The following is a 13,822-nucleotide window of genomic DNA, read 5'->3' on the forward strand; positions in this document are numbered from 1 at the left end:
ATGACGAGATCACACTGGACGAGCTCATTGCAAAAACCCACTCACTGGATATCAGTCCCGGTTCAGTCACCCTGATACAGATTCGGGGTTAAGCCACAGATGCATCCGAACACCTTCAGGCGGGAAGATACCAAGTTTAGGGCGTTTGTATGGGACATCAAATGCATGATATCTAGCTTGGTGGGAAGGTCGATGTAACTGGGGAGATTTTTCACGGGAAGACTTCTAGCTTAAAGCATGATTCAAAGGGCGTATATGCCACACTCCCACCGTCCCTGGAGGTTACACGCTACCATTCGCTGGCAGGAGTGCAGCCAACCATCCCCGACTGCCTTGAAGTCTCTTCGTGGACCGAATTCGAGAACGAGAGCGATCGGAAAATTATAATGGGGGTTAGACACAAAGAGTATACTGTGGAAGGTGTTCAATTCCACCCGGAGAGCATATTGTCTGAGAATGGACGGACCATGTTTAGAAACTTCCTGAATTTGCGTGGCGGTACCTGGAAAGAAAACGGCGGTCCTCGTTCTCAGCTAAGTGAGGATCCAACAGCTCTGAGGGACGGAAAATTAACGGGGAAGAAAACGATTTTAGATACAATTTACGAATACCGGAAAATTGCTGTTAATCATCAAATGTTGACTCCTTCCCAAAGACCGGAAGACCTACAAGCCGCGTATGACCTTGGGATATCTCCGCCACAAATATCATTTCCGGACCGGCTGAGACAGACCCCCTTTTCGTTGTCACTGATGGCAGAGATAAAGAGGGCTTCCCCATCGAAGGGCCTCATTTCGTTGTCCACCTGTGCTCCTGCTCAAGCACGAAAATATGCTATGGTTGGAGCTAGCGTCATATCGGTCCTTACTGAGCCGGAATGGTTTAAAGGAAGCATTGAGGACCTACGGGCCGTTCGCCAAAGCCTTGAGGGCCTCCCAAACAGACCGGCTGTACTGCGAAAAGAATTTATTTTCAATGAGTACCAAATTCTGGAGGCTCGACTGGCTGGTGCAGATACTGTTTTACTTATCGTGAAGATGCTCGACAATGATCTTCTCTGGCGGCTTTACCGATATTCTCAGCAACTGGGCATGGAGCCTCTGGTCGAAGTAAATACGGCCGAAGAAATGAAGATAGCAGTTAGCCTTGGTGCGCAAGTTATCGGTGTCAATAACCGTGATCTGAGAAGCTTTGAGGTTGACCTGGGTACCACGAGTCGGTTAATGGATCTGGTGCCAGCTTCAACAATCGTGTGTGCTCTGAGTGGTATATCAGGACCAAACGATGTCAACGCGTATCGTACCGAAGGCGTCAAGGCAATCCTTGTTGGGGAAGCATTGATGCGTGCTGAAAACACAAATCTCTTTGTCTCTCAGCTTTTAGGGGGTGGGGAGCGTGTAGTTGCGTCGATTCCCAAACGACCGCTACTTGTCAAAATATGTGGAACTCGAACACCTGCGGCCGCGCGCACAGCGATTGAATCTGGAGCTGATCTGATTGGCATCATATTAGCGAAGGGACGCACTAGAACAGTTTCGGATATCACTGCACTGGAGATATCTAAAGTGGTTAAATCAACTCCACGCCCAGCATCCTCAGTAATTGGAATACAGAAATGCGTTGGCGATTCTTCCGGTGTTAACTATTTTGACTATTCGTCCCAATTCCTCTGCCACTCTGAACGTGCCTTGCTAGTGGGCGTGTTTCTGAATCAACCATTATCATATATTATATCTCAACAACAAAGACTTGGCCTTGACGTCGTTCAACTCCATGGGTCGGAACCGATAGAGTGGGCGAATTTAATTCCTGTTCCGGTAATAAAGAAGTTTTCCCCCGGGGAGCCAGGGCTATCAAGACATGCCTGCCATACTCTTTCCCTCTTAGATTCCGGCGCTGGTGGCTCGGGTGAGAAACTCGACATCTCATCTGTACAAAACTCCCTTGGAAAAAGTGATGATATCCGGGTGATGCTTGCAGGTGGATTAGATCACTTGAATATTACCGACACACTTCAGCAGCTAGGCCGATATAGTGAAAAAGTGGTGGGAGTTGATGTTAGCAGTGGAGTGGAGTCGGACGGATCACAGGACTTGAAAAAGATACAGGCATTTGTAACGGCTGCTAAAAGTTTTAGAACTTGATGATATTAAAGTAATGTTTTTCCTTGTCATATTCCGTGGCCTCGATACAAACAACAAAATAAAAATTCGCTTATGCGCCCTATGTCTGTGCTTTACTGCTGATTGTCACATATATTAAATATCTCTCTCAACCTTCGTTGAATCTTCTAGGTTTTTTCTTCAAAATAGCAATCTGACTCAATGAACATTCTTACAATTTTCACCTCATGATGGTTTTGGCAACCTTCGGACCCCCCATCTTGTTGCGAATGGCCCAGAGCTGATCGTTCTGGAAAATAATTAGTCTACGGCTCACTTCGTTGGAATTCAGTGTCATTCTCTTCTTAATCATTTTTCATATCGTTTTCAGCATACCCCCTCTGGCGACCTCCTTCACCCTTTGTCAACCTTGCTTTCGCGCAGAGCAAAGGAATTGTAATTTCTCAGGAAACACTCGCCATATCCAAATCAATATACTACTATTGGCCGGACTGACTTATCCGAGACATGGGGAAGACCTTTCGCAAGATTCATATCAGTTTGGCCGGTGATTTCGGACCAATGTCTGAAAAGATCAAGCAGTGGGTTGAGGCCAAGAAGGATGCAACAACTCATCTCATCGCGACTAAGGATGCATTTCGGAAGCATGATGCAGCAGGTAGATCACCGCACATTTCCTTGGCTTTCTTAATACTTCCTTGTCCAGTCAGTTCTGCTTTTCGAAAGAAAATCTCCATGTCTTGCGAATTATTAACCCGGTGAATTTCAACATTTGCAGTCCAGCAGGCTCGCAACATCACAGGTTTGAAAATTGTGAAACTAGAATGGCTTGAAGATTCCCTTCTGTCCAAAAAGAGGCGGCCCAAACGCGAGACTGAATACCTGTGGTATCAAACACGAGGGACTCGTAAGCGGGATACAGTGAAGAAAACGAATGCCGTGATGGATATGGATGCTGTGGACACGGGTATGTTGCCTCCCGTGATAGAAATTCTTCTAGTCAACGTGCCAATGGAAAAATGGCGACAGCTGGTTTGAGGAAGCCACACCGTACTCGTGGCCCAGGAAATGAAGTTGGTGAGTATGGACAACAGAACCCACAGATCGCTAAGAGCATGTCATGTTCTACTCACTTAAATATGATACATAGATGACCATCATATATTCACCGACTTTGAAGGATTTCGTTATCTTGTGACACTTGTGCGCCCTCTCGAAGATAGCAAGCTCAAAGAAAAACATACACTTCCAGTATGCATGTTCCTTTCAATTCTTGCACTTTGTTGGTTATGTTTCAGCTTGTGTCTTCTACCTACATTCACCTTTTTTTTTGAAATTCGCTCTTTAATATACAATCCAGCTCTATGAATCCGATTCAAACCCTCATAAATATGCAACACTCGTGAAATATAGTTGTGTGGGAAGGACAGGGTCTGCTTTTCTTGCCCCGATTGAAAGCACGTGGGAGATTGCTTTGGAGGCTTTCACTAAGTTTTTTAAAGCCAAATGCGGGAAACAATGGGAGAAGAGAATGGCCAGCACAGAGCCTTTGCCGCGGAAAGACAGGGGGGGATGTGTCCTACCCAGTAGCGAAAATTGGTTTAGGTACGAACCATAGGGAGCGGTATGCACATACTGTGGTGAAAGGTGTGGCGTCAAATGGCGTTGCTGTCAACTGGTCCAGACAGGGTTATCACTTTTTTCGGTGATTAAATTGGCATTTTGGAGAGTTTTACCTTCAAATTCATTACCATGTATTGTGAATTCAACTTTTCCTTAGCATTATGAGTTTTATTTCTGTTTTATCAAGATCCAATGAATGCTGCTGTTATGAAATCGCCGTGAGCCAAAGATGATATTCAGGTGTCAAACCCCATCCCAGTATTTAACAAAATAACACAAACTCTACCATTAACGCCGAGGTAATTTTCTACGAGGCATACCTTTTGATAGCCGGTTTCAACCAGAAGAGCTTAAATAATCAATGCACGAATCACAAATAATCCTTCTTCCTGCTCGTCCTTGTATACTGATTCAGTGACCATTCGATTTCGCCACCGGAATCTTTCTCTAATGTCCCTCCTCTGATTTGAAATAGCCTCATTGTCATACGCGGCCCGACTTCGGCTAGTTCAACTGATTGGTACCCGGTCTTAACGAAGACATGGTGTCGCACCTCTATACTGTCCTCAATATTTTTAAACGTAACAACCCTACTGCCGAGCTTCCCATTTGCTTCCCGCGGAGGGAATATATGTTTCAAAATTTTAACGACGCGGGCCCCTAACTTGGTAGTAAACCCTTCAAAAATTAGGTGAGGATAACTTTCCGACACGGTTCCCCGTGCTGAGTTTGGAATATCTGCTCGTAGCATGACATTATGTAATGAGAAACTGGCAGTTGGGCCATGAGGAAGATGAGACACAGTTATCGCAGTAGGTGTGCCGCGATGCTCGTGTAGGATGATCATGTCCGAAAGTGCGGATGTCTTCGCGCTTGCGAGCAGATCAGGAATGACTATATTCCCTCGATTTATCCGTATTGAAGTGGGGATTAGTAGCCGCATCTCTTTGGCAAAGGTGCTAAGGCGTGTAGAAGGAGAACGGGAGGTGGTAATGAGAGGTCGAGGGTCCACGATGCCGGATGTGAGAACATATTCGTCGTCGAGGTCCATCATATCGGAATCTTTGGAGTTAGGCTGTTTCGAGTGTGTTGGAAGGGATTCATCGTATTTGAAGTCTTCTCGCAATGTTTTGTCATTAGCCACAGAAGGCTCTAACCGCTTCCCGGATGCAAGAGAAGCTTTCAGCTTCGCGCGCTTTTCTGCTACTGAAGCATCGCGGAGCAGGAGAGCTCTGCGGTAGAGGTAGTCTCTACGCTCACGAGCTTGGCGACGCTGCTGGATATGTTAGCGCATCCTAAATGTATCTATACTTGGAGGAAGAATAGCCATACAATCATTTGGCTGGTAGTTTACTTGCTCAAAAAGGCTCAAGGCTGCTCGCTGCAGAAATGGGTGCATGATACTGGTATTTGACTTTTTTTTTGAATCAACCTTCGATTCACCTTTGGTATGTTAGGGCTGCCGTAGTTTTTCACCAACTTCTCCAGTGTAAGTCGACCAGTGAGTCTCATCCCGCTGTTCAGGTGGTGGATTCCCATTTCACTTCTTTTCTTTTTTGATGTCTTTATGCTACAAATCTTTGGGCTACAGAACCGTAGTGACGGAAGTCCTGTTCTTGCCCTGTGGATATTTCGGCTGTGAGCCTCCCTCGACAGTCTATATGGTATCTGCGCGTCATAATACTTTGACGGACACTACGGCAGCAAATTTTGATGCTAACTGTTAGAGATTTCTCCAGGTACTAATCACTCCTTTCCTTTGAATATTCAGTCGTTCTGTATGCTAGTTTCGGCTGCACTTCTAAAGCGGACTGACCGTGCTTCTGTTCAAGTTGCGACCCTGGAAAATAAAGGCCATTCAATTGGGAAATGGTGAGATACGTCAATATGGAGGCCTTCAATTATATGGGGAATCATCTGGTTTCAGACTCTGCTTCTACGATCAATGCTGGAGATGACATGTCAACCGTCGACGGAGATGAAAGTATCTTAAATATGGCAACTGGGCCTCGAAGGCGACGACATGATGATGATGAAGAGGAGATATCAGATAGTTTTGAGGATGATGATTTGGAAAGCATGGCTAGCGTCCCTGTGGATAGAGCCAGCAAGGCCACCACTTCCAAACCCGAGGAAGACAAGGAACTACCAATTCATTCTTGCGCGTAAGTTTGAGCAATTTCCACCAGTCGACTTGCCAAAGTGATGTGAGGTTCACAGGCCCTGGCTGACCTTTGGCTATTCTCTTTTTAATTTAGATATTGTGGAATTCACAATCCCGGCACTGTAGTGAAGTGCTTAACTTGCACTAAATGGTTTTGCAGCGCGCGTGGCAACACGTCTTCCTCCCATATCGTCAATCACCTAGTTAGAGCAAGGCATAAAGAAGTTCAACTACACCCCGAATCATCACTTGGTGACACGATTCTCGAATGCTACAACTGCGGGACCAAAAATGTTTTCCTTCTGGGCTTTATTCCTGCTAAATCAGACACTGTTGTGGTACTGCTTTGTCGACAACCTTGTGCTGCGATGCCATCTTCGAAAGACATGAATTGGGATACTTCGCGCTGGCAACCTCTTATTGAAGACCGCTCCTTTTTGCCTTGGCTCGTGAGTTCTCCCTCTGACCAAGAGCAGCTTCGCGCTCGACATCTAAGTCCTCAAATGATTGCGAAGCTAGAGGAGATGTGGAAAGACAATGCCGCAGCTACCGTTGAAGATCTGGAAAAAGCAACTGGCGTTGATGACGAACCTGCGCCAGTTCTCCTTCGGTATGACGACGCATACCAATATCAGAATGTTTTTGGTCCTCTCGTCAAGATCGAAGCCGACTATGATCGCAAATTGAAAGAGGCCCAATCTCAAGATGGTCTGGTTGTACGCTGGGACCTGGGACTGAACAACAAGCATCTTGCGAGCTTTGTTCTCCCAAAGCTAGAACTTGGCGATGTGAAGCTAGCAGTTGGCGATGAAATGCGGCTTAAATATACCGGAGAGCTGCGGCCTAAGTGGGACGGCGTGGGATACGTCATCAAAATCCCGAACAACCAGTCTGACGAGGTTACTATTGAATTGCGAACCAAGGGCGACCATAAATCTGTCCCCACCGACTGCACACATAATTTCACAGCTGACTATGTTTGGAAAGCGACGTCCTTTGACCGTATGCAGCTAGCCATGAAAACATTTGCTGTTGATGAGATGAGTGTTTCGGGCTACATTTTCCATCGGCTTTTAGGGAATGAAGTTGCCGCTGGGCCTATGAGAACTCAAATGCCTAAAAAGTTCAGCGTACCAGGCCTCCCAGACCTCAACAGCAGTCAAACCAATGCCGTTAAAAGCGTTCTTCAGAAACCTCTGAGCTTGATTCAAGGACCTCCTGGTACTGGAAAAACTGTCACTTCTGCTAACATAATTTACAACTTAGCGAAAATAAACGGCGGCCAAGTATTGGTCTGCGCACCATCTAATGTTGCGGTTGACCAACTTTGTGAACGCATCCACAGAACTGGCTTGAAGACCGTTCGTGTCACTGCCAAGTCTCGAGAAGATGTGGAGTCTCCTGTGGGCTTTCTTTCTCTCCACGAACAGGTCCATAACAACGACAGCAATATCGAACTTGTCAAACTCAACCAACTGAAGGCTGAGCTGGGTGAGCTTTCCAGCCAAGATGAGAAGAAGTTCAAACAACTAGTTCGTGCTGCGGAAAAGGAGATTTTGAGCAATGCGGATGTTATTTGCTGTACTTGCGTTGGAGCTGGCGATCCTCGCCTCGCAAAGTTCAAATTCCGAACCGTTCTTATCGATGAGTCTACGCAGTCAGCGGAGCCCGAGTGCATGATTCCACTCGTCCTGGGATGTAAACAAGTTGTCCTTGTTGGCGACCATCAACAGCTTGGGCCTGTTATCATGAACAAGAAGGCGGCCAAGGCTGGACTTAACCAATCCCTGTTTGAGCGCTTGGTCATCCTAGGATGTGCACCTATTCGGCTTAACGTACAGTATCGCATGCATCCATGTCTCTCCGAGTTCCCGTCAAACATGTTCTACGATGGTTCCCTGCAGAACGGAGTTACCGAATCAGAACGTCTTCTAAAAGATGTTGATTTTCCTTGGCCTGTGGCGCACAATCCAATGATGTTCTGGTCAAATTTGGGAAATGAAGAAATTTCGGCATCAGGGACGTCATACCTCAACCGCACAGAAGCTGCCAACGTGGAAAAAATTGTCACCAGATTTTTCAAGGCTGGCGTAAAGCCTTCCAGTATCGGGATCATCACACCTTATGAAGGACAGCGTAGCTATGTTGTCAGCTCGATGCAAGCGACTGGCACGTTCAAAAAGGAGCTTTACAAAGAAATTGAAGTTGCGTCAGTTGATGCGTTCCAGGGCCGAGAGAAAGACTACATCGTGCTCTCCTGTGTCAGATCTAACGACCATCAAGGAATTGGATTTTTGAGTGACCCACGTCGGCTTAATGTCGCTCTTACGCGTGCCAAATATGGCCTGGTCATCCTAGGAAACCCGAAAGTTCTGTCGAAGCATCCTCTGTGGAACTATCTTCTACTTCATTTCAAAGAAAAGAACTGCCTAGTAGAAGGTCCATTGTCAAACTTGCAGGTGTCTCTTGTCCAGTTCAGCCGCCCGAAACAGGCCTATCGAGGACCACAGCGTTTCCAGGTAGCCTATAACCACGCATCCAATATGGCCAGTGGCATGGTCAATGGCAGGAATGGCCATCGCGGTGACTACCACGACACAGGATCTGTGGCCAGTTACATCCCAGATGATGTCTCCTCAGTTAATTCGTCTGCTGTTGGAGGCGTTCCTATTCCATCTGGATATCCTCATGTATTCCGGAGCTTTACTGACTCCTGGCCACACCTTCCACGCCACCGTCGCGCTAACGGATCTAGAGGCAAAGGTGCGTCTAGCGTTACTGGCGAGTCGGTCGCAGCTTCTGAGTCCGACGTCACGGGCAGTATCGTTGGACAAGGAGGCGTAAGCCTCTCTGGTTTAAGCATTCATGATATGAATAAGCAGGCAAGCATGAGCCAGTCTGATCGTTTGAAACGCTATGTCGAATCCGGCAGTCGTGGAGAGCCATACAAACCTGGACCTAGTGATAACGGCAGCATATTTGGAGGAAGTTCGGCAAGCATTCGTGTTCCTCGTGGCTGCCGTGGTAATCCAGCTGATGACGACGATGCTCGCAGTGTCTCGACAGCCTTTGCAAGTCAAATCGGTGGAAACTACGACTGAGAGCGTGCGTGCCCATAATCCATCACTATCGACTAGGAACTCTACACCTCTTGCAGAAGTGAATGTGAACTTCGCGAGACACATCCAAGATGAAAATGCTTTGCCCGATGCCCGATGCCCGATGCCCGACCGACAAGAACTTTCAATATATGTTGCTCTCTCCCTCGCCCATAGTCTATGCACTTGTTTGGAGCATACCCTTTTGAGCTCGTGGACCCGCCTACAATGACCCGACCTTCACTTTTGGGTCAACCGAGTTCTTCGAATCTATGAAGGCTTTATGCCTTAAATGCAAGCTACCCAATGTGACGGAACACGGTACACAACCATGCAGACACTACTTGTCACTTGTTTCACGTGTCTCTTGGTGGTTTTGATGAAAGCTGGCGCCAGGAGAATGCCATGCATGTCATGTGGTGTGGATGGAGGTTAAAACTTTCTTATCCCTTTGTGCGTGTCAGGTGGTGAACTGCAGTTCTGGCACACCGCTTCTGTTGGGGGAGGAAATGCCATTGTTGTAAGGCAGCAGTGTATATTCGTGTCTAATAATGCTAGGGGATACATTCTCGTGAAGGATTCGAAAAGTGCTTGCGGCAAAACCTACGACAGAACACTTATTGGAACTTGATAATGTATGTGGTTGTTGATGGGGAAAATTGCGTATGCGCAAGATGCTTTTATCTTACTTTTATTTATTTATTTATTTATTTTTTCTAGTTTTAAATTGACCAGGCAATATAGCTACGTTTGATTTCCTCCTCGTTGGTGATCAACTTGATGATGCGGGTTACAGTAGCAGCAGTTAAAAGTTTCCGAACAGGCCAAGAAATTTTGAACCATTGGCGGGATTTAGATTGTCTACTAGTAATCAGTGACGCTAATCTGAATACCTACCCTATGTGGTCACTTGGTGTAGAACAAGTGTAGAGAATCACTAACAAAACACCGAGGCGGCGTAACTATATTTTCACACAACCTATACCAATTTCACACATGCCCAACATGTCGTCTAATTATATCTTGTTAGAACGCTTAGGTAGAGTGTTCACTCTAGAACAGGTTAGCCAAATGTTCGAATTGCTGTCCAGGAGGCCTTTTGTAATTTTGTTGATAGGGCTGAAATAAAGTTATGTACTAGTGTGCAAGGTTGGTAACACTTTATTTCTTTACAGATGACAGACAGTATATATATATGATTATCTCCTAACTTAACTTATATACGGTCGGTATTTGGTCACTAGGCCGGTTGCTGGTCCGAGAAAGGACTTGCCAAATCAATGACTCGCCTAAATACTACACAATGTATCTCAGTCGGTTATCCACATTTATGGCACAACCTGTAGAGATATGAGGCGTTCCTTCTTAAGCCACGTAGGAGTCAACTAGCAATGTGGAGGGCTTTCGTCTTTGAAGGGTCAAGAGGTGCGCGTCAAGAATAACTAACATGATTGATTGTTTCTCAATCCTTCCCTCAGACTATAGGTTGCTTTTTTTACAATGCTAATAGTTAGTATCTTCTATCTTTCTAACTTTATCAATTAAACACACAAAGTCCCCTTCTTAAATGACTAACATTCAAATTTCATCTAGATTTCATGAGTTCAAAGGATGACTACTAGTGTTTCAATCTTCAAGTATCCAATGTTATAAAAAATGGTATGCTTTTGTCGATGGGCGCACTATAAGTAAGGGTGTTGGGCGCGGCTGTCTCATCCAGCCAGCTTATGGTCCTTTCAATCTAGGTGGTTAACACTGTATCCTGGCCAGTGTTGATAATGTTAATACTCAGATGCTCTGATTATGGATGAATAAAGAAAATTTTCATAAAGCTACTCGCGAATAATCTCTTCTAAGCAAAACTCAAACCAGACATTTCTCATGAATTTCAAGATGAGGCGCAATAATGAGTGTCGGAACTTGATGATGTCCGAATATTGCTCAAAAAATTACTGAATATCAAGAGAATAATTCTATTAATGATCATCCTGATAATTACAGTACATGAAAAGATTGTAATATCTATAAGGAAAGGGATGTGTAAGTGAAGTGAAAGGAGTTGTTCTTGAGTTTTAAGTCGGGTTTCACTGATACGATATTCGTTTGATCTGACAATGAGCTTTTGATACATGACCAGCACTGGCTGCATTCAGCGCCAACCACCTAGGCAAAAAGATCGTAAGAGAGATGGATCAGCCAGCCGCGTCCAACACCTTTACCTGTAGCGTGCACGTCGGTGGGGGTCTACCGTTATTTAAAGTTGACGAGGGGAGCTCTAGTGAAATTTTCAATCTCATTCCTCTATTCACTACTTAGCTGTCTAGCAGAGTCACTATACTTCTTGAGAGTGGCTACTTCAAATTCGCAAATGCGTTGATGTCAGAACGGTAGTGCTCCGAATATTGACTCAAATACTGAATATCAAAAGAATATTGCATAAGAAAAAGGCAGTATTTATAAGAAAGGGAATGCTCGATTATACAAGTGAGGCAGTGCTCGGGTTTCTTCAAGAAGTGAAAGGTGATATAAGATCTCTGATATTACGAATATTATCTCCAACAGTTGAACTCCCCAATAGGCAATAGATAATCAGAGGCAACTTTAATAAGTTCAATCACTTGGGCAAAGAGGTAGGATATCAATGATTGACCACGGGTTAATTACTTTTGAGCAGGTGTGATAGATAAAGCAGGCGATTTAATCTTAATTAGAATACTATATAATAAAGAAATGTATAGTTATGAAGGATATCGATGATTGCAAAAAGAAATGTATTGGGATTGACTGGTAGAACACTTAAGGGCCTGTTCGGTGATTTTGTCCGTACAGTGCCAGGGCCGTACAGAAAGTGGATATTTGCCTTTTGACAGTGCAAATCTTTATTATTATCATCTTTCCCTATATGAATAGTAACCTGTTTGATGTTTTGATATTACTTTTATTACTTATCACTAGTTATTATGATGATGATTATTAATTCTACTATATTATCACTTTCTCACATCAAATATCAGTAAAAAATGAATGAATTGAGTGTTAGATGAGACAGCTGAAATGCTCTTATAAATCACTTCTGCAGTAGTAAATCTGATTAATTGTTGTCTATTATAGATACTGTTGTATTGTCTTCTGAGCTGCATTATTAATATCACTTGTTGCTCACCATGATTCTTGATTTTTGATGATATTTGTAGGTTTCAAATCAGTCAGTGCTGGAACAAGTCAGGTCAAATCACAACTTATTCCAGCATATACAGTACAAACTTAACTTGAATAGAGTTAAATTATCCATTTTTTCAATTAATTACATCATTGAACTCTATAAAGTGGATTTTGAAATCAGCTTGGCACTTCATGATAAGTTATACAGAGTTATACACAGATTCTACTGAACAGCAGGTCTTTTTCAGCCAGATTAGTGTGTACAGAGCTGTATAAGTCTATATAGCTGACACTGTACAGACTTAGGCTCTTAAATATTAGTGCCACGAGAAAAAAACAGGGAAGCCTACCTAGGTATCAGGTTTTGGTGATATGCGCGCCTCAAAGAGGACCTTGCCTAGGTGAAATGTGGTTAGAAAAAAGTTGAGCACTCATCGGTAGGGTCTATCAGCTAGATATTCTTCTAAATAACAATGACCATTAGCAAATGTTTACGTCCATAGGGAAACTATGATTACAATGACATAACATAGGGTTGCAAGATCTTAAAGAAGATAGAAAAGCCGCTAAACTTGATTTTCCCTTTCTAACCACATTCAACTTTTTTCTCACCACGTTCAACTAGAACCGAGCAGCTTCGGCCAGGCTGAGCCCTTCTCAAAAGCTTCTCACTTCCCACACTGGTAGAATGGAGTCCATACCAATTCTAACCCCATATATACTATTCCCACGAATAACCACGAAAACGAACGTACCCCAAGTACACGAAACGAAAATTCGGCCATGAACCCAGCAACCCATTCTTCTGAAGAACCATTTTCGGAGGCTACCCTTAGAGATGCCGCCAAAGTTTTTCTTTTAGATGCTGATGGGAATAAAGTGAGATTTGGGGATCTGTATAAGCCTCCAGGACGCGGTAAAAAGCAGCGAACATTAATCATTTTCGTTCGTCATTTCTTTTGCGGAGTAAGTTCCCCAAGCGCATCAATATTGTGTTTGTGATTTTGTCCCTGTGCTTCAATTGCAAACACATCCGGTCAAAAAAAAAAAAAAAAAATTGCAACATCAGTGCATCACCTTGCACTGAGTAATATGTTTCGAACATGAGCCAACGTCAACTATTTTACAGAGTTGTCAGGATTATGTTAGAGCTATATCTTCGAGCATTCCAGGCCCATCGCAGCTACCCACCGATACAGCCATTGCAATCGCCGGCTGTGGTGCTTCAAGCCTCATCCCCCAGTACATCGACAGAACGAAATGCCCGTTCCCCATATATACCGACCCTACGCGATATCTCCATGCTTTGTTTGGAATGAAACTGACAATGGATGCTGGAACCCACGCCCCCGATTATTCTACAACCTCAATGTTTTCTTTAGTAACTCAGGGAATCGCAATGACTGTGAGTCGATTGCTGAAGGGCGATATGCTTCAGTCTGGAAACAAATGGCAAAATGGAGGAGAGATCCTTTTCGACGCTGAGATCCCCAACGAAGCGGAGGATGGCGGTGAGGAAGTTAAGGTCAGAGTCCCATTCTGTCATATAATGAAGAATACTCCCTTTAAGCAGTGAAGTTCCTGTTTTGAAAGCCGTGATGGGCCTATTGTTCAGGATAACGCGTTTAAAGAACAGATGGATGAGTTTTGTT

At 44.4% G+C, this 13,822-nt stretch overlaps 5 protein-coding genes across 5 annotated transcripts; 4 read left to right on the forward strand and 1 right to left on the reverse strand.

The window, feature by feature from the left end:
• Positions 1 to 99: 99 nt before the first annotated feature.
• HCAG_00748 (anthranilate synthase component II) lies at positions 100 to 2,144 on the forward strand (the record flags this gene model as incomplete). The annotated part of the gene is made up of 2 exons (XM_001543652.1): positions 100 to 143; positions 230 to 2,144. The coding sequence occupies 2 exons, from the start codon at positions 100 to 102 to the stop codon at positions 2,142 to 2,144; spliced, it is 1,959 nt and encodes a 652-aa protein (XP_001543702.1).
• A 486-nt stretch (positions 2,145 to 2,630) lies between these two features.
• On the forward strand, positions 2,631 to 3,832 carry HCAG_00749 (predicted protein; the record flags this gene model as incomplete). Its single annotated transcript, XM_001543653.1, has 4 exons — positions 2,631 to 2,781; positions 2,902 to 3,090; positions 3,274 to 3,374; positions 3,626 to 3,832. The coding sequence occupies 4 exons, from the start codon at positions 2,631 to 2,633 to the stop codon at positions 3,830 to 3,832; spliced, it is 648 nt and encodes a 215-aa protein (XP_001543703.1).
• A 284-nt stretch (positions 3,833 to 4,116) lies between these two features.
• HCAG_00750 (U3 small nucleolar ribonucleoprotein protein IMP4) lies at positions 4,117 to 5,145 on the reverse strand (the record flags this gene model as incomplete). The annotated part of the gene is made up of 2 exons (XM_001543654.1): positions 4,117 to 5,019; positions 5,101 to 5,145. The coding sequence occupies 2 exons, from the start codon at positions 5,143 to 5,145 to the stop codon at positions 4,117 to 4,119; spliced, it is 948 nt and encodes a 315-aa protein (XP_001543704.1).
• A 506-nt stretch (positions 5,146 to 5,651) lies between these two features.
• HCAG_00751 (ATP-dependent helicase NAM7) lies at positions 5,652 to 9,011 on the forward strand (the record flags this gene model as incomplete). Its single annotated transcript, XM_001543655.1, has 2 exons — positions 5,652 to 5,911; positions 6,005 to 9,011. The coding sequence occupies 2 exons, from the start codon at positions 5,652 to 5,654 to the stop codon at positions 9,009 to 9,011; spliced, it is 3,267 nt and encodes a 1,088-aa protein (XP_001543705.1).
• A 4,486-nt stretch (positions 9,012 to 13,497) lies between these two features.
• On the forward strand, positions 13,498 to 13,746 carry HCAG_00752 (predicted protein; the record flags this gene model as incomplete). Its single annotated transcript, XM_001543656.1, has 2 exons — positions 13,498 to 13,695; positions 13,744 to 13,746. The coding sequence occupies 2 exons, from the start codon at positions 13,498 to 13,500 to the stop codon at positions 13,744 to 13,746; spliced, it is 201 nt and encodes a 66-aa protein (XP_001543706.1).
• Positions 13,747 to 13,822: the final 76 nt, after the last annotated feature.

Source organism: Histoplasma capsulatum, genomic scaffold (genome assembly GCF_000149585.1).
Source record: "Histoplasma capsulatum NAm1 scaffold_1 genomic scaffold, whole genome shotgun sequence".
NCBI classification, from domain to species: domain Eukaryota; kingdom Fungi; phylum Ascomycota; class Eurotiomycetes; order Onygenales; family Ajellomycetaceae; genus Histoplasma; species Histoplasma mississippiense.